Here is a 24,071-nt window from a genome sequence, read left to right on the forward strand (position 1 = left end):
ACTGCCGAACAGAGCCAAACGCGACTCCACCTCTTGTCATAAATCCGAATGTTGTAGGGGTCTCCATACGGTGCTAAGTGGGTTTGGTATTTCAGAAGCTGATGATCTGCTCTGTTCCTCCAACTCCTCCTGTGAAGCGGAGTTCACTTCTGGCGGAGCAGTGTTCTCTTCAAGCGTAGCGGAGTGTGCATCAGGTGAAGTGGGGTGCGCATCCGCTTGGTCCAGGGCCATAATCTCGTCCAACAGTTCCTCCCTGGTCTTGGAGTCAGCGATACCTCTCCGAGTGACAAGCAGGCTTTGGAGAGCTGGCTTCCGGAGGTCCCGTATATCCATCTGGCCAAGCAGGGACGTCTCCATGAAAAAGATGGGGTCCCGGTTGGTGGTTTGGACTTTCTCCACAATGAGGAAAGATCCTACCGCTGCCAACTAGTTGTGGCGGAACCGTTCCACCTGGGCTTCCTCGTGCGGAGCAATGCGTCTCAGCCAATGGTCCCCTTGTCCTTCAAGTCTTCCAGTGCTCTGCCAAGGCAGGTATTAGATCTCAAAACCAATCCTTCCCTACTATCCCAAACCACGAGTGGGAACTTCATGTAGGGTGAAATGAATCAATCTTTATTGAACACAGTTCAGTATATACAGCTTCACCCCCACCCCCACCAGACAGTCTGGCACCGGGTTTTCCCCACCCACAACAAAACCCTACAACCTAACAATACAGTATGAACTCTATACAGCTGAAACTCGAAAAATTAGAATATCGTGCAAAAGTTCATTTATTTCAGTAATGCAACTTAAAAGGTGAAACTAATATATGAGATAGACTCATTACATGGCAAAGCAATATAGTTCAAGCCGTGATTTGTCATAATTGTGATGATTATGGCTTACAGCTCATGAAAACCCCAAATCCACAATCTCAGAAAATTAGAATATTACATGCAATCAATAAAACAAGGATTGTACATAGAACAATATCTAACCTCTGAAAAGTATAAGCATGCATATGTACTCAGTACTTGGTTTGGGCCCCTTTTGCAGCAATTACTGCCTCAATGCGGCGTGGCATGGAAGCTATCAGCCTGTGGCACTGCTGAGGTGTTATGGAAGACCAGGGTGCTTCAATAGCGGCCTTCTGCTCTTCTGCATTGTTCGGTCTCATGTCTCTCATCTTTCTCTTGGCAATGCCCCATAGATTTTCTATGGGGTTCAGGTCAGGCGAGTTTGCTGGCCAATCAAGCACTGTAATCCCACGGTCATTGATCCAGGTTTTGGTGCTTTTGGCAGTGCAGGCAGGTGCCAAGTCCTGCTGGAAAATGAAGTCAGCATCCCCATAAAGCTCGTCTGCGGAAGGAAGCATGAAGTGCTCCAAAATCTCCTGGTAGACGGCTGCGTTGACCCTGGACTTAATGAAGCACAGTGGACCAACACCAGCAGATGACATGGCTCCCCAAATCAACACAGACTGTGGAAACTTCACACTGGACTTCAAGCATCTTGCAGTTTGTGTCTCTCCATTCTTCCTCCGTACTCTGGGTCCTTGGTTTCCAAATGAGATGCAAAATTTTCTCTCATCAGAAAAGAGGACTTTGGACCACTGAGCAACAGACCAGGTCTGTTTTTGTTTAGCCCAGGTAAGACGCTTCTGACGTTGTTTGTTGTTGTTCAGGAGCGGCTTGACAAGAGGAATAAGATATTTGAAGTCCATGTCCAGGATCCGTCTGTGTGTGGTGGCTCTTGATGCACTGACTCCAGCCTCAGTCCACTCCTTGTGAAAGTCCCCAACACTTTTGAATGGCCTTTTCCTGACAATCCTCTCCAGGCTGCGGTCATCCCTGCTGCTTGTGCACCTTTTCCTTCCACACTTTTCCCTTCCACATAACTTTCTATTAATGTGCTTTGATACAGCACTTTGGGAACATCCAACTTCTTTTGCAATTACCTTTTGAGGCTTTCCCTCCTTATGGAAGGTGTCAATGATGGTTTTCTGCACAACTGTCAGGCCAGTAGTCTTTTCCATGATTGTGATTCCTACTGAACCAGACTGATAGACCATTTAAAGGCTCAGGAACCCTTTGCAGGTGTTAAGGCTTAATTAGCTGATTAGAGTGGGGCACTTTGAGCCTAGAATATTGCACCTTTTTACAATATTCTAATTTTCTGAGATTTTGGATTTGGGGTTTTCATGAGCTGTAAGCCATAATCATCACAATTATGACAAATCACGGCTTGAACTATCTTGCTTTGCATGTAATGAGTCTATCTCATATATTAGTTTCACCTTTTAAGTTGCATTACTGAAATAAATGAACTTTTGCACGATATTCTAATTTTTCGAGTTTCAGCTGTATAGAGTTCATACTGTATTGTTAGGTTGTAGGGTTTTGTTGTGGGTGGGGAAAACCCGGTGCCAGACTGTCTGGTGGGGGTGGGGGTGAAGCTGTATATACTGAACTGTGTTCAATAAAGATTGATTCATTTCACCCTACATGAAGTTCCCACTCGTGGTTTGGGATAGTAGGGAAGGATTGGTTTTGAGATCTAATACCTGCCTTGGCAGAGCACTGGAAGACTTGAAGGACAAGGGGACCATTGGCTGAGACGCATTGCTCCGCACGAGGAAGCCCAGGTGGAACGGTTCCGCCACAACTAGTTGGCAGCGGTAGGATCTTTCCTCATTGTGGAGAAAGTCCAAACCACCAACCGGGACCCCATCTTTTTCATGGAGACGTCCCTGCTTGGCCAGATGGATATACGGGACCTCCGGAAGCCAGCTCTCCAAAGCCTGCTTGTCACTCGGAGAGGTATCGCTGACTCCAAGACCAGGGAGGAACTGTTGGACGAGATTATGGCCCTGGACCAAGCGGATGCGCACCCCACTTCACCTGATGCACACTCCGCTACGCTTGAAGAGAACACTGCTCCGCCAGAAGTGAACTCCGCTTCACAGGAGGAGTTGGAGGAACAGAGCAGATCATCAGCTTCTGAAATACCAAACCCACTTAGCACCGTATGGAGACCCCTACAACATTCGGATTTATGACAAGAGGTGGAGTCGCGTTTGGCTCTGTTCGGCAGTGCTCCCACCTCCAGATTTCCAAGGCCCTGGATGATGCCACCCAACTGCAGCTTAGTCGCTCCCGGTCATCAACTGAGGGCTTGGTCTGGGAGGGGATTACCTCCCACCTTCTCCAGACTGCAACCGGACCAAAGAAAATTCCCTACTCTGCTTTTAAAACTTTCTCAGAGGCGGATGGGGACATTGACAGTGTTCTTCAGGACTTTGAATGGTTGTGCACCATCCATGGTGTGGCAGCCCAAGACCGGGTCCCCATTTTGAGCAGCAAGCTAACCTGTCGGGCTGCAGACGCATTCAGGACTGTACCCGACAGCTACTGCTTGGATTATGATTTTGTTAAGAAACACTTGCTGGCCCGCTACACTCTCACCTCAGAGGCGTACCGATTAAAGTTCCAGGCACTCAAGAAGAAACCCCAGGACACCTTCACTAAATGGGGACATCAGTTACAACACGCTGCCCACAGCTGGGTCCAAGGGTGTCAGATCACCAACAGGAGGAACTGTTGCAACTGCTGTTACTGGAGCAGTTTTACAATGGACTTCCAGGGGATGTTAGACATTGGGGACAAACACCCCCTAACTTTAGCCGACACTAGTCGCTGGGCTGATGAGTACCTGGACAACAGGAGGCTAACCGAGCCTGCCATTCCACCCGCACCTCGTCCACAACCAGTGGTGCCCACTCCCCAAACCAAGACCCAGGTCCTTGTCTTCCTAGGCACTGCGGGGTACTACCGTAAATTCATCCCCAACTACAGCGCTATTGCTAAACCCCTAACGGATCTGACCTGGAAAAATCTGCCCCAACAGGTTGTGTGGTCCCCAGAGTGTGAAACGGCTTTTCAAAAGCTCAAACATAACCTGATCCATGCTCCCGTTTTGGCTGCTCCTGACCCTTCCAAACGGTTTTGTGTTCACACAGATGCCTCCACCTTTGGATTGGGTGCTGTTCTGAGCCAAATCGGGGACGACGGGAACGACCATCCAGTGGCCTACCTAAGTAGAAAGTTGTTACCCCGGGAGGTGGCCTACACTACTGTGGAGAAAGTGTCTTGCCTTGGTATGGGCCCTCAGGAAATTGCAGCCCTACCTGTACGGGTGCTCCTTTACCGTACTCACTGATCACAACCCCCTGGTATGGCTAAACCGGGTCTCTGGGGACAATGGTCGTCTGCTGCCAGTACCGACCGGGGATGCAAAACTCCAACGCGGATGGGTTGTCCTGGCAAGCCGAGTTGGAGAAGTAACCCTCTGAACCGACCAGCCCCAAGCGGACCCATTTAAAGGTCTCGCCGGGTCTGGCGGGTATACGCAACGGGGGAGCCTTGTGACGAACCGTCCCTTTGTGATAACATTTTGCTCTTTCTGTTTCAGTTTCTCCCCTTGGTAAAGCTGTATATGTTGTGGGGTTAGCTCAGGTGGGGGATCTCCTTCCCTGGGACAAAGGTAGACCGCACAGCAGGCTTTCGTCAAAATCTGACTGGTTGTCAGTTTTATTTAAAAGGTTTGCAGAAAATCTCAAAATAAACAAAACATCAAAATAAACCCTTGCCATCCAGGCACTAACTAAACAGAAGACGTTTCCTCTCTCAGAGGTGAAGGGCTTCTCCCTGTCACCAAAAACAAAACAAAAGCAAACCTTTTCTTGTAGGTATAGTACACACACAGCTCTCTCAGAATACCTCTCTGAGTCCCAGGCCACGAGCAACTCCTTGCTCCAGCCCTGCCCTTTTTGTATCACCTGTTGGTGGTCATCAGTGGAGCACAAACTCTGGTCCGGACCCACCTCCTCAACTGTGGCCCCGAAAACCCGGAGTGGACTCCACCTAAACTGCCAGGTATGAGCGTATGCGAGGTGACACATAGCGTCCCTCTATCACCTCGCCGTTCATACTGTCACAATGTTTAGCAGCTGTTGTGTAGACAGACATTCTACACTGTTTGTTTAGGGAAAAATGACCTTGTAGTCTTTCACTTCTATAGAGTTCATACTGTATTGTTGGGTTGCAGGGTTTTGTTGTGGGTGGGGAAAACCCGGTCCCAGGCTGTCTGGTGGGGGTGAAGCTGTATATACTGAACTGTGTTCAATAAAGATTGATTCATTTCACCCTACACGAAGTTCCGACTCGTGGTTTGGGATAGCAGGGAAGGATTGGTTTTCAGCTCTAATATCTGCCTTGGCAGAGCGCTGGAAGACTTGCAGGACAAGGGGACCATTGGCTGAGACGCATCGCTCCGCACGAGGAAGCCCAGGCGGAATGGTTCCGCCACACCTATTATCAATACTCACAAAATAGTTACACCCCCGGTCAAGGGAATCTTGTTAATGGTCCCTTACAATACAATTACAACCAAACAAACCAGTCTACTGAGACGCAATATAAACAACAAGGTAATTTTTTAGAGGAGGCTCATCAAGGAGAAGAAGCATAAGAATAGAGGAAAACGAGGGGGAAAAAGGGTTAATAGACCCCAAGAAAAGGAGAACTTAGGAAGTACTAGTATTTTTAATCTTAGCCAGGCAACTTTAACCAATAACGAACTTATGCTCCTAAATAAGGGTCTGAAATTTGCCCCCAAAGCTAAACTCAATAAATTCCAAACGTATATTGATGTATACAAATTTACAATAAAATTGGCTTTAAAAAGACATTTCATCAGCAATCCCTTAACTAGGGAAAGCAATAATATTTGTGACATCAAATACTCACACCTAAAAAATGCTTCCCTGTTTAATCCTCCCTCACATTCCCATATTAACATTTTTCGTTATATGGTTATTAACCGCTTGCCTACAGGGCACTTATACCCCCTTCCTGCCCAGGCCAATTTCCAGCTTTCAGCACTGTCACACTTTAAATGACAATTGTGCAGTCATGCAACACTGTACCCATATGAAATTTTTATCATTTTTTTGTGACAGATAGAGATTTATTTTGGTGGTATTTAATCACCTCTGGGATTTTTATTTTTTCTTAAACAAACCATAAACCACTGAAAATTTTGAAAAAAAAATTTTTTTTCTTAGTTTTTGTTATAAAATTTTGTAAATAAGTGATTTTTCTCCTTCACTGATGTGCGCTAATGAAGCTGTAGTGATGGGCACTGATAGGCTGCACTGATGGACACTGACAGGTGGCACTGATGGGCACTGATGAGGAGGCACTGGTAGGTGGCACTGATGGGCATTGGCAGGCATCACTGATGGACACTAAAAGGCAGCACTCATATATGGCACTGATAGGTGGCACTGATAGGCAGCACTGATGGGCACTGATAGGCGGCACTGATGCACACTGATAGGCGGCACTGACTGGCCCTGATAGGCGGCACTGACTGGCACTGATAGGTGGCACTGATTGGCAGCACTGATAGGTGGCACTGACTGGCATTGATAGGCGGCACTGATGGGTAACGCTTAAAGGCATCTCAGATGGGCACTGATATGTGGAACTGATGTGGCACTGATGGGCACTGGCAGGTGGCATGGACGAGCACTGACACATGGCACTGATGGACACTGACAGGTGGCACTGCTGGGGCTACACTGATCATCAGGGCATACTGATCATCAGTGCTCTGATGATCAGTGTACATGTCCCCTCCGAGGAATGCCGATTACCGGCACTCCTCTCGAGCTGTCAGTGTGACAGCTCGTGAGGAGAGAAATGCCGATAACCGGCATTTTCCTGTTTACATGTGATCAGCTGTGATTGGACACAGCTGATCACATGACCAAGCCGACATCTTCGGCTCTTTATGTGGATTGGTGATCCGCTGTGTCCGAGGGACACAGCGCACCGCCAATCGCCGCGCTGCGTGCGCTCCCAGTCCCGAGCATGCGCGGTGAGACTGGGAGGCTGGCTCTCTTCCTATCTATCTCAATGCTCCTTCAGTGTTACCTATAACGCTACCACCTCCCCCTCACACCCCCTCTCTGTTGGGGTCCCCCAAGGTTCTGTCCTTGGGCCCCTTCTCTTCTCCATCTACATCTCCTCCCTTGGTCAAATGATACACTTCCACGTCTTCAACTACCATCTCTATGCTGATGACACTTAAATTTATCTCTCTACCCCTCGCCTCACTCCTTCAGTCTCCGCTAGCCTTCTAAACGGCATATCAGACTGGATGTCACTCCACTTCCTCAAATTAAACCTTTCCAAAACCCGTGCCCCCCCTGACCTCTCCATCACAACCAACAAAGCCACCATCAGCCACACCCCGCAAGCCAAAGTCTACTCATTCTAGACTCCAATCTGTCTTTCCAGCCCCAGATCCAATCGCTGACAAATTCATGCAGACTCCACCTCCGCAACATCTCCAAAATACGCACGTTCCTAACTCCTGAAACTACAAAGCAACTCATTCACTCCCTTATCATCTCCCGACTTGACTATTGCAACTCCTTCTTCGCCGGCCTACCCCAACACAGGCTATCCCCGCATCAGTCTATCCTGAATTCTGCGGCCAGACTCATCCACCTTACCAACCGCTCCGTATCCGCCACCCCCCTCTGCCAATCCCTCCACTGGCTTTCGATTGCCCAACGCATAAAATTCAAAATATTAACATTGACATACAAAGCTGTTCCTAACACTGCCCCAAACTATATCACCGACCTGATATCCATCTACCACCCAAAACGCACTCTCCGCTCCTCACAAGACCTCCTACTCTCCAGTTCCCTGGTCTCCTCCTCCCATGCTCATCTCCAGGACTTCTCCAGGGCTTCCCCCATCCTCTGGAACTCACTACCCCAATCCATCAGACTGTCACCTTCCCTCCTCACCTTTAGGCGCACCCTGAAAACCCATCTCTTCAGAGAAGCCTACCCCGCCCTCAACTGCTGATCTCCTCCGCTCTTCCCACCACTCCATCCCCCACAGCTATTTCCTCCTGTACCATTCTCCCCTCCCTCCTAGATTGTAAGCTCCAAGGAGCAGGGTCCTCAAACCCCTTGTGTATTGTATTGTTACTGTACTGTCTTGTGTACTGTCTCCCATTATAATGTACAGCGCTGAGCAAACCATTGGCGCTATATAAATATATGTATAATAATAATAATAATTGCCTCATTAAACAGCAACATTAAACATGTTGATGGCATGATGGCAGTAGAGTTTTATCTGAATAAGGCAGAGGACATTCCCCATCGTCAAAAGGAATATATTTTAGAATTGTTGGACTACGCTATGCAACACAATTATTTCTGGTTCGACAATAATTTTTATTTACAGATCACAGGAGTCGTTATGGGAGCGAAATTTGCTCCCAACCTTGCTAATATATTTATGTCTAGATGGGAGTAGGATTTAATTTATTCAAGAGATTGGCCGGAGTAGATTTTTTATCGTCGATGCATCGACGATATTTTCCTCCTATGGCAAGGCAGTGAATTTTCTTTACTCAATTTTTTTAACACTCTCAATTTTAATGACCTTAATATTAAATTGACGTACCAGTATGATGATGGGGAAAGTAATTTTTTAGACCTCACTTTAATTAATGATGGCACTAAGATTATTACCAAAACATTTTTCAAAAGCACTGATAGGAATAGTTATATACCTATTGATAGTTGTCATGAAAGACAGATTTGTCAAGAAAGGATATAATATTGCTTTCCTGAATCAAAATATAAAGGAGGTCACTAGTTTAAACAGAATAGAACTCCTTTCGTCTAAGAATAGAGATAAACCCAGATAGAGATAAACTACAAATTTCTCTGTTCAATATAAAGATGTCACCAAAATCCTCAAGAAAAATTGGGGAGTTCTAAAAATGATCCTGTCTTGGGTAGTAGTTTACCAGATCAACCAGAAGTTGCCTTTCATAGAGCTCCCTCTCTCAGACATCGGATAGCACCTAATATTATAAACTCACCAACCAATGTTTCCTGTTCTTTTGGAATGAAATCCCTGCAATAAATGTGTGAAATGCAAATGCAATGGTATTCGTAAAATGCATATAATGTGGAATCTCTCATCACATGCAATAGTACACATGTAGTTTATTTGCTCGAATGTCCGTGTAAGACGCAATACGTTGGTAGAACTAGTAGAAGATTATTAAAATTCCTACTAATATTAAAACTCCTACTACTTGGCCTCTCTGCAGCTTTTGACACAGTTGACCACCCCCTCCTCTTCAAAAAACTGCACTCTCTTGGCCTCAGAGACTCTCTCCTGGTTCTCCTATCTATCACAGCGCTCCTTCAGTGTTACCTACAATGCTGCCACCTCCCCTTCACTTCCTCTCTCTGTCGGTGTCCCTCAAGGCTCTGTCCTCGGATCCCTCCTCTTCTCCATCTACACCTCCTCCCTTGGCCAACTGATAAACTCCCACGGCTTCAACTATCATCTCTATGCCGACGACACAAAAATCTATCTCTCTACCCCTCACCTCACCCCATCAGTCTCCAATCGTATCACTAGCCTACTAAGTGACATATCGGACTGGATGTCACTCCACTTTCTCAAACTCAACCTTTCCAAGACTGAGCTTCTAGTATTCCCCCCAGCCCATGCCCCCCCCCTCGACTTCTCCATCAAGATCAACAACACTACCATCAGTCCCACCCCTCCCGCCAGGGTACTAGGTGTAATCCTAGACTCCAATCTGTCCTTTCAGCCCCAGGTCCAATCACTGACAAGCTCATGTAGACTTCACCTCAGCAACATCTCCAAGATATGACCGTTCCTAACCTTGGAAACCACTAAGCAACTCATTCACTCCCTTATTATATCACGCCTTGACTACTGTAACTCCCTCCTCACTGCCTCATCGCAGGCTATCCCCACTCCAGTCCATCATGAATGCTGCTGCCAGACTCATTCACCTTACTAACCGCTTTGTATCTGCCACCCCTCTCTGCCAATCCCTCCACTGGCTTCCAATTGCCCAATGGATAAAATTCAAAACACTAACACTGACGTATAAAGCCGTTTATAACACTGCCCCTATTTACATCACCGACCTTGTCTCTAAATACCACCCAAACCGTACTCTCCGCTGCTCACAAGACCTCCTACTCTCTAGCTCCCTTGTCTCCTCCTTCCATGCTCGTCTCCAGGATTTATCAAGGGCTTCACCCATCCTCTGGAACTCCCTACCCCAAGCTATCAGGCTATCACCTACTCTGCTCACTTTTAGGCGCACTCTGAAAACTCATCTCTTCAGGGAAGCCTACTGTCAGGGCTCCCAGGTGTGACCAGAGGTGTGTGGCTGACGCAGGGAAACGCAGACCTCAGATATGTTATAAACAATATAATTTATTAACACTAACAATACAAACATAAACGCAGTGCAATACTAAAACATAATACAGTGCAACCAAACCAAACCAACCACCCACAGATAACAGTACATACAAGCAAGCGTCGTTAGGCAGGCCGGGTCAATATCAATAGGGCAGGTAGGTACAGGGGGAGCAAGCGGAGATGGGTCGGGGTCACAGGCCAGGTTCAGCAGGTAGCAAGCAGCGTAGTACAGAGGGTAAGGCGGAGGGATGGTCAGGGTCACAAGCCAGGGATCAGAACAGGTAGCAAGCAGCGTAGTACAGAGGGTCAGGCAGAGGGATGGTCAGACAAGCCAGGGATCAGAGCAGGGTCAGCAGAGAATCAGACAGGAACAGAGAGCAGGAACAGGATACAGGGCCCAAGAGAACACAACACCAAGGCAGAGTCTGCAAGTCTGGCCATCCCTTAAATACCCCAGCATAATCAGTTCCAGGTGTTAGCTGGCTGCAAAGTTGAGTCTCTGATTGCTGGGAGCACCCGCTGGCAAGCCCTGGTACTGCAGATTAAAAGGCAGGTGAGTCCCACCATTGCTGGCTAGTCCATTCCTGACAGTACCCCCCCCCTCAAGGAGCGGCCTCAGGACGCTCCAAACAGTCCTAGCTGGGCAAAATGTTCCACCGCCCGGGTCTGGTAACTGGCGGGATATCAAAGACTGGCACACCGGGCAGGACTCCGGGCAGCGGCACACCGGGCAGGGGCACACCGGGCAGAGGCACATTGGGCAAAGGCACACCGGGCAGAGGCACATCGGGCTGGACTCCGGGCAGAGGCACATCGGGCTGGACTCCGGGCAGAGGCACATCGGGCTGGACTCCGGGCAGAGGCACATCGGGCTGGACTCCGGGCAGAGGCACATCGGGCTGGACTCCGGGCAGAGGCACATCGGGCTGGACTCCGGGCAGAGGCACATCGGGCAGGACTCCGGGCAGAGGCACATCGGATTACCAGGCGGAGCAGCAGGCACCGGGCCCTTCGGGCGGAGCAGCAGGCACCGGGCCCCCGGGCGGAGCAGCAGGCACCGGGCCCCCGGGCGGAGCAGCAGGCACCGGGCCCCCGGGCGGGGCGACCGGCATCGGGTCCCCAGGCGGGGCGGGCGCCGGGCCCCCAGGAGAAGCGACCGGCATCGGGCCCCCAGGCGGGGCGACCGGCATCGGGCCCCCAGGCGGGGCGACCGGCATCGGGCCCCCAGGCGGGGCGACAGGCATCGGGTCCCCAGGCGGGGCGACAGGCATCGGGTCCCCAGGAGGGGCGACAGGCATCGGGCCCCCAGGAGGGGCGACAGGCATCGGGCCCCCAGGCGGGGCGACAGGCATCGGGCCCCCAGGTGGGGCGACAGGCATCGGGCCCCCAGGCGGGGCGACAGGTCTCGGGCCCTCAGGCGGAGCGGCGGGCGCCGGACCCCCAGATGGAGCGACAGGTCTCGGGCCCTCAGGCGGAGCGGCGGGCGCCGGACCCCCAGATGGAGCGACAGGTCTCGGGCCCCCAGGCGGAGTGACAGGTCTCGGGCCCTCAGGCGGAGCGGCGGGCGCCAGACCCCCAGGTGGAGCGACAGGTCTCGGGCACCCCAGGCGGAGCAACAGGTCTCGGGCCCCCAGGCGAAGCGGCGGGCACCGAGTCACCAGGCACGACAGTGGGCACCGAGTCGTCTGGCAAGACTGCGGGCACCGAGTCAACTGGCGGAACAGCGGGCATCGAGTCAACTGGCGGAACTGCGGGCACCGAGTCGTCTGGCAAGACTGCGGGCATCGAGTCAACTGGTGGAACAGCGGGTACCGAGTCGTCTGGCAAGACTGCGGGCACCGAGTCGTCTGGCAAGACTGCGGGCACCGAGTCGTCTGGCAAGACTGCGGGCACCGAGTCGTCTGGCAAGACTGCGGGCACCGAGTCGTCTGGCAAGACTGCGGGCATCGAGTCAACTGGCGGAACAGCGGGCACCGAGTCGTCTGGCAAGACTGCGGGCACCGAGTCGTCTGGCAAGACTGCGGGCATCGAGTCGTCTGGCAAGACTGCGGGCACCGAGTCGTCTGGCAAGACTGCGGGCACCGAGTCGTCTGGCAAGACTGCGGGCATCGAGTCAACTGGCGGAACAGCGGGCACCGAGTCGTCTGGCAAGACTGCGGGCACCGAGTCGTCTGGCAAGACTGCGGGCACCGAGTCATCTGGCAAGACTGTGGGCACCGAGTCAACTGGCGGAACAGCGGGCATCGAGTCAACTGGCGGAACGGCGGGCATAGAGTCAACTGGCAAGACTGCGGGCACAGAGTCGTCTGGCAAGACTGCGGGCACCGAGTCGTCTGGCAAGACTGCGGGCACCGAGTCGTCTGGCAAGACTGCGGGCACCGAGTCGACTGGCGGAACAGCGGGCACCGAGTTGTCTGGCAAGACAGTGGGCTCCGAGTCAACAGGCATGACAGTGGGCACCGGGTCATCAGGTATCGGATTGTCTGGCTCGACAGCGGGCATCGGGTCACCAGGTATGACAGCGGGCACTGGGTCACCAGGCATCAGGTCATTTGGCTTGCCAGCGGGCACCGCGTCATCTGGCAAGGCAGTGGGCACCGGGTCACCAGGTATGACAGCGGGCTCTGAGTCAATTGGCACGACAGCGGGCACTGGATCAGGTACCGGATCATCTGGATCAACAGCGGGCTTCGAGTCAACTGGCCTAATAGGATCGTCGGGCTGGATCAGTTCATCATGCTGAGTAGCGGCATCAGGCTGAAGAGAGGCATCAGGCTGAGTAGAGGCATCAGGCTGAGTAGAGGCATCAGGCTGAGTAGAGGCATCAGGCTGAGTAGAGGCATCAGGCTGAGTAGAGGCTTCCGGCTGAGTAGAGGCTTCCGGCTGAGTAGAGGCTTCCGGCTGAGTAGAGGCTTCAGGCTGAGTCACGGAAGGCAGGTTCACCGGTTTGGATACTGGCAGGATGGTATTGGTTGGAAAGAATTTTCGCTTTTTTCTGGTTTTAACTACTGGAGCACTGCAAATAAACGCAGGTCTGCAAACGAATGGAGCAGCTGGAGACAGAGAAAAACTGGAGGATGGAACAGGAGAGGGAGCAGTTGCTACAGAGGGCTTTTTTACAGGGTTAAAGGCAGGATAGGTGCAGCGAGTGGGAACAGGGTACTGACATGTGGTAGATAGCCAAGTATACTGGGCTGTAACTGGAGGAGCTGGTGGGAATACAGGAGTAGAGTTAGAAGCAGGACTGGGTCTTTGTAAGCTGACTGAGGCTGGGTGCAACAAGTCTGTCCATGTCTGCAGTATGGGTTGAACAAAGCTGAGCTTACACAAAGCCTGTCTGGTCAATGACTGCACTGCGTTTATACAATCTCTTAGTGTCTGTGGTGAACATGTGGAATAACGCTCCAGAAAGTAACCCACATCATCCTCTAATAACCACACCAGGGACTCTACCTGGTCTGCACTAAATGGTGGCAAAAATTCATCCCTGCATTCAGGGGAACCAGATGAAACCAACTCAGCACAAACCTCAATCAATGGCTGCACCTCAGAGAACTCTGTGCCCTGATCTACTAGAACATGAGCGAACCGTATACATTCTAGTAGTTGATCCCGGGGATACTCCTTCAGAGTTTGATAAGCATACTCCCTGTCATCAAACACTAGCAGATATAAATACACAACCTCATCCAGGTCCATCCTTCCCAGCAACAAGCCAAGATGGCTTCCCTGTGCAGCCACTTCTGGTCAGGATTGGCCTTGGTGTAATGTCAGGGCTCCCAGGTGTGACCAGAGGTGTGTGGCTGACGCAGGGAAACGCAGACCTCAGATATGTTATAAACAATATAATTTATTAACACTAACAATACAAACATAAACGCAGTGCAATACTAAAACATAATACAGTGCAACCAAACCAAACCAAACCAACCACCCACAGATAACAGTACATACAAGCAAGCGTCGTCAGGCAGGCCGGGTCAATATCAATAGGGCAGGTAGGTACAGGGGGAGCAAGCAGAGATGGGTCGGGGTCACAGGCCAGGTTCAGCAGGTAGCAAGCAGCGTAGTACAGAGGGTAAGGCGGAGGGATGGTCAGGGTCACAAGCCAGGGATCAGAACAGGTAGCAAGCAGCGTAGTACAGAGGGTCAGGCAGAGGGATGGTCAGACAAGCCAGGGATCAGAGCAGGGTCAGCAGAGAATCAGACAGGAACAGAGAGCAGGAACAGGATACAGGGCCCAAGAGAACACAACACCAAGGCAGAGTCTGCAAGTCTGGCCATCCCTTAAATACCCCAGCATAATCAGTTCCAGGTGTTAGCTGGCTGCAAAGTTGAGTCTCTGATTGCTGGGAGCACCCGCTGGCCAGCCCTGGTACTGCAGATCAAAAGGCAGGTGAGTCCCACCATTGCTGGCTAGTCCATTCCTGACACCTACCCCGACCCAAGCTAATACTGGAATCCCCTACTCCTCCTACCAATCCATCCCCCACAGCTAATTACCTCTTGTACCACTATCCCCTCCCTCCTAGATTATAAGCTCCAAGGAGCAGGGCCCTCTAATCCCTCTTGTATTGAACTGTATTGTTACTGTACTGTCCATAATGTAAAGCGCTGAGCAAACTGTCGGCGCTATATAAGTCCTGTATAATAATAATAATAATAATAATACAATAAGACTAAAAGAACATTCCCTATGAAAACATTTTAGGTATTATCACCAAAGAGATCCCATGCATTTTAAATTTATAGGTATAGATCTCATTCGCCAACATTGGATAGGTGGTCACAAACGACGGGCAGTTTCTGTTAGAAACAAAATGGATTTTTGAAATGCAAACCCTGTCACCTCATGGACATAACATAGATATAGATATAAACTGCTTTATAGACAATAGCTGATAATGTGGAGAATATACATGCATCCACATGCATTTTTTGCATTCTGCAATTTTTATTTATTTTGTATGCTGAATGCATGATGATGGTTTTATGAGCTCTGTACTAGGTTGTTTGCTCAGTATCTTTTTACCTAGTTTTCAGTCTATAAAGTTACCACATATTGCAAATAATCTGTGCCCTGTGTCTTACACGTTTAAGTCTTTTATTAATTTCAGCCTCATTTTTAGTTCATTGCATATAGTTTTCATATGCCATTTTGATAGGTATTTTACTCATCGATTGGATAGATTATCACATTTTTATTATGTATTTTTTAGGTAATTATCATCAGTGCATACTATTTATATTTGTTCTACCAGCTTTGCACATCTAGAGAGTGAATGTTTTGCCCATTCTTCTTTGCAAAATAGTTCAGGCTCTGTCTGATTGAATGGAGAGCGTCCGTGAATAGCAATTTTCGAGTTTTGCCACAGATTCTCAATTGGATTTAGGTCTGGACTCTGGGCCATTCTAACAAATGAATATGCTTTGATTTAAACCATTCCATTGTAGCTCTGGCTGTTGTTTCGGGTCATTGTCCTGCTGGAAGGTGAACCTCCACCCCAGTCTCATGTCTTTTGCAGACTCTTACAGGTTTTCTTCTATTTACCATGTATTTGGCTCTATCCATCTTCCCATCAACTCAGACCAGCTTCTCTGTCCCTGCTGAAGAAAATTATCCCCACAACATGATGCTGGTGTGTGCGGGGTGATGGTGGGATGGTGTGTTCAGGGTGATTTGCAGTGTTAGTTTTCTGCCACACATAGCATTTTGCTTTTAGGCTAAAAAGTTCAATTTTGGTCTCATCTGACCAGAGCACCTTCTTCCACATGTTTGCTCTGTCCCCCACATGGCTTCTCACAAACTGAAAACCGGACTTCTTATGGCTTTCTTTCAACAATGGCTTTCTTCTTGCCACTCTTACATAAAGGCCAGATTTGTGGAGTGCAAGAGTTGTCCTGTGTACAGATTATCCCACCTGATCTGTGGATCTCTGCTGCTCCTCCAGAGGTACCATGGTCCTCTTGGCTGCTTCTCTGATTAATGCTCTCCTGTGCCCAACCTGTCAGTTCAGGTGGGTGGTGGTCTGCCTCAATCATGGTTACAGCAGACAGCTGGAGCACCCCTATCAAGTTAAACTACACAGTAACCTCCAGACATTCCAGACTTTGCCCTGTAGACTATGTCTTTCTCTAAATGCGTGGGTGGGGGTCAGCATCCGAATTCTCTGCCTACCCTTCTTGTTGCATGGCTGTACCCCCTTACTCCCAAGGGTATCAGGTCACTGGCCCAACTTCTCCCAGGGCTCAACAGCCAGGTGGCATTACTAAAACCTTTACTCTCTCACTCCAACTTCGTTTAGCACCCTCCTAGTTAAGTGCTAGGATGTGCATAGTTAAGCTAAGCATAGCTGTGTTTCTCTGCTTACCAGAGAGGGTATCGGGTAGATTCAGTGTGGTATTCTGCTTAACAGAGTACTGTGATTGATTAGTTAGGTCTGCTCATGCTGTTCTGATGCTGTTTGAGTTGGTCTGAGTTCTGCCTGCCTTCAGGAAGCTATAGGAGCCTTCCAGAATATGGGTAGGGGCTAGGCAAATGAACACCATGAATATGGATACAGCCCCAACCAATCGCAGGGGAGATGGCCCCATTGCATGCTGGGAGTGCTTTTTATATTCTGAGAGCACAAGGGGTGAGTGTCTTTCCCAGGAGTGGATTGTACCAGCCAGAGTAGAGGCAGGCTGCCTTGCCGCCATGTGGCCTCAGGTGGGTCGACCTGACGGTCTAAAGTTAGAGAGATTGACCCTGGTTCTTCAGTAAGCTGACTAAGGGAAGCTGTCCACCAAAGCTCTGTCTGGTATCACTGGAGGGTTTGTCTTGGAAGATTGAAAGAAGGCAACCATTCTGTCCTTGGTCTTGTGAGTACTGACATTGAGGAATTTGGGGACTCTGTGTGCTTGTTTCCTTCCCTGGTGCTTGATAGTCAGCATGGGAAAAAGGGAACACTGGCTAGTGTTCTGAAGAGCTTGTCCGAGTGTTGATACTGCAAAAGGACTTTGCTCAGCTACATTACCTTTGGGCTATCGCAGTCTGTCGTAACAGGATTATACCCAAGGAGCTCAGCCCTGTACTTACTACTATTGCAAAAAGGGACTTTGCTCTCTCTTAAACTACTTGTTGCTACAAAGTAAAGAGAAGTCTGCTATCAACTGTCAGCCAAGACTTCAAAAGTGTTCAACCAAGAGATCAGCTAGATGTCCTCAGTGTGAAAAGTTCTGATTTCGGAGTATCCTACTACAATTCCCCATCCCTATCCCCAATTCTACAATAAAACTCCAAAACAAAACATCCCCTAGACTGGTCATTGAAGACAATGAGCTGAAGAGTGTGTATGTGCCTGGCTGCAGGGTAAAGCAAGGGGAAGCCCATGGAAAACATACAAGCGGCTCGTTCGGATGCAGTGCTTATATACATATTATACATATGTTCACTTCTTTTACTACGTTACCTAAAGAACTCACACAGAGGCTGAATGTAGATAAACTTCTTTTTACTGAAGAATGCAATGTAAAGGTCAATCAGGCTTTGGGCCCAACACAGTTCAACAAGTTCTAGGCGCATTCACTGTTGTGAGTCTCTCTGAGACAAGTGAAGTGTAGTCAGGTCCAACAAGGGAAACCCCTCCAAGGGGAACCCAAATAAAGCATAGTTCTTAGGTGACCGTTCTCATGGAAGCCCTTCCCATGGTGAGGACTCCTCACAGCTAACACCTCTTACACTATAAATGAGATCCTGCCAAGAAGGAAATTAACTTCCTCTCCTTCATGGAAGGATTTAAAGGGGACATCGTATTAAGTTGGCCACATAGTGGGACCAACTTAACCTGACTACACACAATGCCGAACGGGATTGGATGAGTGAAATAAATAGAAAGTTGCTACATAAGTCAATGAATATGGGGTTGATTTGGATGCTCAAGCCATAATTGTTGTGTTGATTATGTAACCTTTTTAATACCTTTGTATTTAATACCTTGTAACCTTTGTAATAGGGGGGATTTGGGTATATCTGTAGAAGGAACAACATCGTTCTTTTTTTTATCAATTGGGTTAGGAATTGGGTGTGAGCATGGACAATTAAAAAGAATGGGATTCTACATGGTCAGGCATAGTAAGATGCAGTCAAGTGTAGGGAAATGAGCAGGAAAAGCTCAAGTGTGAATGAGGGCTAAGACTGGAGAGAATTTTAGTACCTGATTGTCAGGAGAGCACTGACATGTTTAGAAGGAAAAAAAAACAAGATCTTTTCTCTGTTTATTTTGTATACAACTGGAGGAATTTGCAAAATGCCTATTGACATTTTTCTGATGGTATGGTCCTTTAAAAGGACCTGCACTAGATTCAAAAAGTCCTGCCACCTGTTTCAAAAAGCCCTGTAGTTTTATTGATACGTGCAGCAGATTCATGTAGTTCTTAATAGTACCACTTTTACAAATACATATTTACAAATTGGTATTAATACCCACTTGCCCTCCTGAGGATTTACCCCCCTTCCTGACCAGGCGATGTTTTGCTGTTCGACATTGCTTTATTTCAACTGGTAATTACGCAGTTGTCCAATGCTGTACTTAAACAAAATTTATGTCCTTTTTTTCACACAAATAGAGCTTTCTTTTGGTGGTATTTGGTCACCTCTGCGGTTTTTATTTTTTGTGCTATAAACAAAAAATCAAAAATGGTGAAAAAAAATGAAAAAAACGATATTTTTCACTTTTGGTTAAAAAATATATTTAATAAACTCAAAGTTAGTCATAAATTTAGACTACAATGTATTCTGCTACATGTCTTTGGTAAAAAAAATCTCAATACGTGTATATTAATTGGTTTGTGTGAAAGTTATAGCGTCTACAAACTATGGTATATATATTGGAATTTACACAGCTTTTACTGTCTGACTGCCTATCATATTTCTTGAGGTGCTAAAACGCCAGGGCAGTACAAACCCCCCCCCCCAAATGACCCCTTTTTGGAAAGTAGGCACCCCAAGTATTTTTCAGAGAGGCATGTTGAGTCCATGGAACATTTTATTTTTTGCCACAAATTTTTTGAATATGACAATTTTTTTTTCTACACAATGTTGTCACTTTAATGATATATTGCTCGTGCATGCCATGGGTATATGTGGAATAACACCCCAAAACACATTCTCCTACTTCTCCCGAGTATGGGGATACATGTGAGACACTTTTTGGCAGCTTAGCAACATAAAAGCCCCGAAAATCTAATGACCACCTCCAGGCTTTCAAAGGGCGTATTTTCTCATATCACTACCCCACTACCTATAACAGTTTTGGAGGCTCTAAAATGCCAGGATAGTACGGCCCCCCCCTCCCTGAATGACCCCATTTGGAAAGTAGATACCCCAAGTAATTTGATAAGAGGCATGGTGAGTATTTTACAGATATAATTTTTGTCACAGGGTTTTGAAAATAAAAAAGGAAAGAAAAAATAAATTTTTTGTTTTCTTTCTTAATTTTCCAAAAACATGTGGCAACAAATTAGATCTGCAAAACGCTCACCGTGCCTCTTAGCAAATACCTCGGAGTGTCTATTTTCCAAAAAGGGGTCATTTGGAGGGGTTGCTTCTACTATTCTGGCATTTTAGGGCCAACATTAGAAGCTTTTGCCACATATCACCCACTCTTGAAGACCAAGCCTTTTCTGACACTTTTTGTTCACATGAAAAAATAGTTTTTTTGCTAGAAAATTACTTTGAACCCCCAAACATTATATATAACATTATATTTAAAGCTGAGGCCCTAGAGAATAAAATGGTGGGTGTTTAAACTTTTTACGTCACACAGTATTTGCGCAGCAATTTTTCAAACGCAAATCTTTTGGGAAAAATACACTTTTTAGAATTGTAATGCACAAAAACACATTATATTGCCCAGTTGTTTGATAAAATATTAAAGATGATGTTATGCTGAGTAAATAAATATGAAACATGACATGTGTTAAAATTGCGCATGCCCATGCAACGGCAACAAAATACATACATTTTTATTACCGATAGGCAACGTTTTAAAAGCCTTAAAGGGGTACCAGCTTATATTTACACAGGAGGACTAGTGCTAGAAATACTGCCCTCGATCTGACATTTGTGGCGATACCTCACATGCATGGTGCAACCACTGTTTACATACCGGCACGGGGTCAATGCTTGTGCACGTAGGTGCGTGCGCAGGGGGGCAAGGGTGCTTTTTTTATTATTTTAAATCTTTTATCAGACTCTAATTATCTCCTCTGCCCTTACATTATCTAATCTCACCAAAATCAGTGTGATCAGACGCTTTCCTAATTTACAAATGGCGCTTTTTATATCCTGCGAAACTGAAGTGATGAAATGCTCGTAGCTTCTGATTTCTTAGACTATAGAGATGATTGGAGCCATTCTTCTCTCTGATCAGCTCTATGGTCAGCCAGTGGAACTGGCGGCAGCATTCTCTGATTCCCCTGTGGGACAGGAGAGCTCAAGAAAACTGTGGAAGGGGGGGAATGTCGCTTCCCGCTGCTCGTAAAAACAATTCAGCAGCTAATTGGCCACTAGGATTTTTTTTTTAGATAAAAGCCGACCGCCTGCTAAAAAAAACGATACCAGGATGATGCCTGTAGCTGCAGGCATCATCTCGGTATAACCACTTAGAGTCCAGCAACGTACCAGTACATTGCTGGTCCATGTTGGGCATATATGTAACAGCAGAGAACATAGGCATACGATGAATTGGCTCTGTGGACCAATATGACCGCAATTCATTCTTTTCTGTAATGTTCATGTTGAGGGTTAGGCCCAAAAGTGTTTTAAATTCAGAAACCGTGATAAGTTTCTATACGAATTGTCTGGAAAGAGCTGAATTTGGGTGGGCGGCGATGTATTGTTGTGTGTATAAATTGCCTTGGCTCACAATCAATTGATACAAATCTTCTGTGAAAAACAGCGGAAGGGCTAAACGCTAATGCTGGCAGCAAATGGGGCCAATCCTGCTAACACTGCATTTTTGTGGACACTATACAAAGGAGGCAATAGTATAGTTCTGTTCACGATCAATATATTGATCCGTACTAACAGTAAACTAGTAATGGCAGTGATCAGCAACCTACAGTTGTGGCCAAAATTATTCAACCCCCAATGCTGTAAAGGGGTTTAGGGACTATAGTGTACATTTGGAATTGTATTCAGAATCAAATCCTACAAGGACGTTGTAACTACCCAAATGCAACTAAAATGACATCAATTGTTTATGTAATACAGTAGTAAATGGTTCTTATGTGGTTTCTTCATTGCCACAATTATTCAACCCCTTAAAGACTACCACTCTGAAGAACAGAGGTTCATACAGGTGCTTTCCATCAGGTATTGAAAACACCTGTGGATGTCACCGAGCAGCAATCAAGCATAATAAGCACCAATTAGGCAGCTTTAAAATGACTGTGATACTCAGCTCCTTCTAGACATTTACTGGTGTGGTTACAAACATGGTGAAGGCAAGAGAATGGTCCAGGAAGACAAGAGAAGAGGTGATTTCTCTTCACAGGAAGGGCAATGGCTATAAGAAGATTGCAAAGATGTTAAACATACCAAGAGACACCTTAGGAAGCATCATTCGCAAATTCAAGGCAAAGGGCACTGTTGAAACGCTACCTGGTCGTGGCAGAAAGAAGATGCTGACTTCGACTGCTGTGCGCTACCTGAAGCGTAGAGTGGAGAGAAGTCCCCGTGTGACTGCTGAGGAACTGAGAAAAGATTTGTCAGATGTGGGTACAGAAGTTTCAGCCCAGACAATAAGACGCACACTGCGTAATGAAGGCCTCCGTGCCAGAACTCCCAGGCGTACCCCCTTGCTGTCTCCAAAGAATAAGAAGAGTCGACTGCAGTATGCCAAAAGCCATGTGGACAAACCACAAAAGTTGTGGGATAGTGTTCTGTGGACTGATGAAACAAAATTAGAACTGTTTGGGCCCATGGATCAACGCTATGTTTGGAGGAGGAAGAACAAGGCCTATGATGAAAAGAACACCTTGCCTACTGTGAAGCATGGTGGAGGGTCAATCATGCTTTGGGGCTGTTTTGCTTCTGCAGGTACAGGGAAGCTTCAGCGTGTGCAAGGTACCATGAATTCTCTTCAGTACCAGGAGATATTGGATGGAAACGTGATGCAGTCCGTCACACACCTGAGGCTTGGGAGACGTTGGACCTTTCAACAGGACAATGATCCCAAGCATACCTCCAAGTCCACTAGAGCATGGTTGCAGAGGAAAGGCTGGAACATTTTGGAGTGGCCATCGCAGTCACCAGACTTAAATCCGATTGAGAACCTCTGGTGGGACTTAAAGAAAGCAGTTGCAGTGCGCAAGCCTAAGAATGTGACTGAACTGGAGGCCTTTGCCCATGAAGAATGGGCGAAGATACCCGTAGATCGCTGCAAGACACTTGTGTCAAGCTATGCTTCACGTTTAAAAGCTGTTATAACTGTAAAAGGATGCTGTACTAAGTACTAAGATTGAATGTCACTTGGGGGTTGAATAAAACTGATAATGCTGTGAGCACAGAAAAGACATTTGTGGTTATTTCATTATAACTGTTATGTTATATTTGTCTGACCTACAAGTGCCTCTTTAATGTAAATGTAAGCAAGATGACTGAATGATCAAAAGCAATGTCAAACTGGCCAAAACACTCAATTTCAGTGGGGGTTGAATAATTTTGGCCACAACTGTATAGTGTGAGTGCGATAGTGTGCGGGCAATCTAATGCTAGCTGACCCTGTCTGGGAGGGACCCTGACGCTATCTGATGCCGCTAGTGGCAGGAATACAGTGATCAGTGAAAATTCTATATACTGACACTATACTAATGGCACTGGCTGGGTGACGGGGTGATCAGAGGATTAATAGGGGCAATCAAAGGGTTTAATGTGCTAATCTAACACATGCATGTAAAATGTAGTGGTGCTTTTACTCAGTGCCGTGTTCTCTCTTCTCTCCCTAGACCAGATGGGTGGAGTGCAGGTGTGTTCACACCTCAAAATAGGAAGCGACACATGATTACTTTGCCTTGCCAAGAGCTGCTGCTCGCTCGCAAAACGTGGGTAAGCGGTTGGCGAGTAGTAAAAAAAAAAAAAAGCTTAATTTTTTTTTCTAATTCTCAATATGGTATTTTTTTTTTTTTTTACATTTTTATTATTATTATTATTATTTTAAATACTTCAGAATAGTACAATGTTATTATAGATCATTTCTCCTGCAATGCAAAGCTTGAACTGTCATGAATGAGTTAAGTTTTGACAGCTCAGGATAGTGATGTGTGATTGACTGGAGCTGGTCACATGGTACAGGGTGCTGTGATTGGTCCCCATGTATCATGTGACAACTGTGGGCCAATCACAGCTCACTAGGAAGAGAAGCAGAGCTGTTGTGAATGACATTGGCTCATAACAGCTTTGCTTACATAGTGATCCTGTGATCGCATAGCGATCACATGATCACCGGGTCCCATTCACCGGCATCTTTATTCCGCTGTGTTCGCTGGACACAGCAATCGTGGGGGGGGGTGCGCTGCGCCCCTTTGTGTTAGTACAGCCAGAGTGACCTAAGGGTACATCGCTTTCCCTATAGCTGCCGCCCACCTGCAGTACATTGCGGGCGGGAAGTGGTTAATGCACTAAATTAAAAAAATGTTAAAACACCAACTCTATGTTGGTGTACAGAGACAGGCAGTGTACTTGTTTCTATG

At 47.3% G+C, this 24,071-nt stretch overlaps 1 protein-coding gene across 5 annotated transcripts in view; it reads left to right on the top strand.

The window, feature by feature from the left end:
• The window catches only part of LOC149469188 (caspase-3-like), a 131,597-nt gene that overhangs the window by 28,202 nt on the left and 79,324 nt on the right, over nt 1–24,071 (top strand). The window contains exon 2 of one of the 5 annotated variants that reach the window (XM_089669621.1): nt 23,328–23,427. The exons of 3 other annotated variants lie outside the window; for them this stretch is intronic. In XM_089669621.1, coding sequence (XP_089525747.1) covers nt 23,380–23,427 — 48 coding nt within the window. In that variant the 5' untranslated portion in view covers nt 23,328–23,379. Of the gene's footprint in view, nt 1–23,327; nt 23,428–24,071 lie in introns of those variants that run through there. One more of the 5 variants, XM_089669625.1, reaches the window with a different exon arrangement.

This window comes from Staurois parvus, unplaced genomic scaffold (assembly GCF_062004578.1).
Source record: "Staurois parvus isolate SC_StPar_1 unplaced genomic scaffold, SC_StPar_1.0 ptg000080l, whole genome shotgun sequence".
Lineage (NCBI taxonomy): Eukaryota > Metazoa > Chordata > Amphibia > Anura > Ranidae > Staurois > Staurois parvus.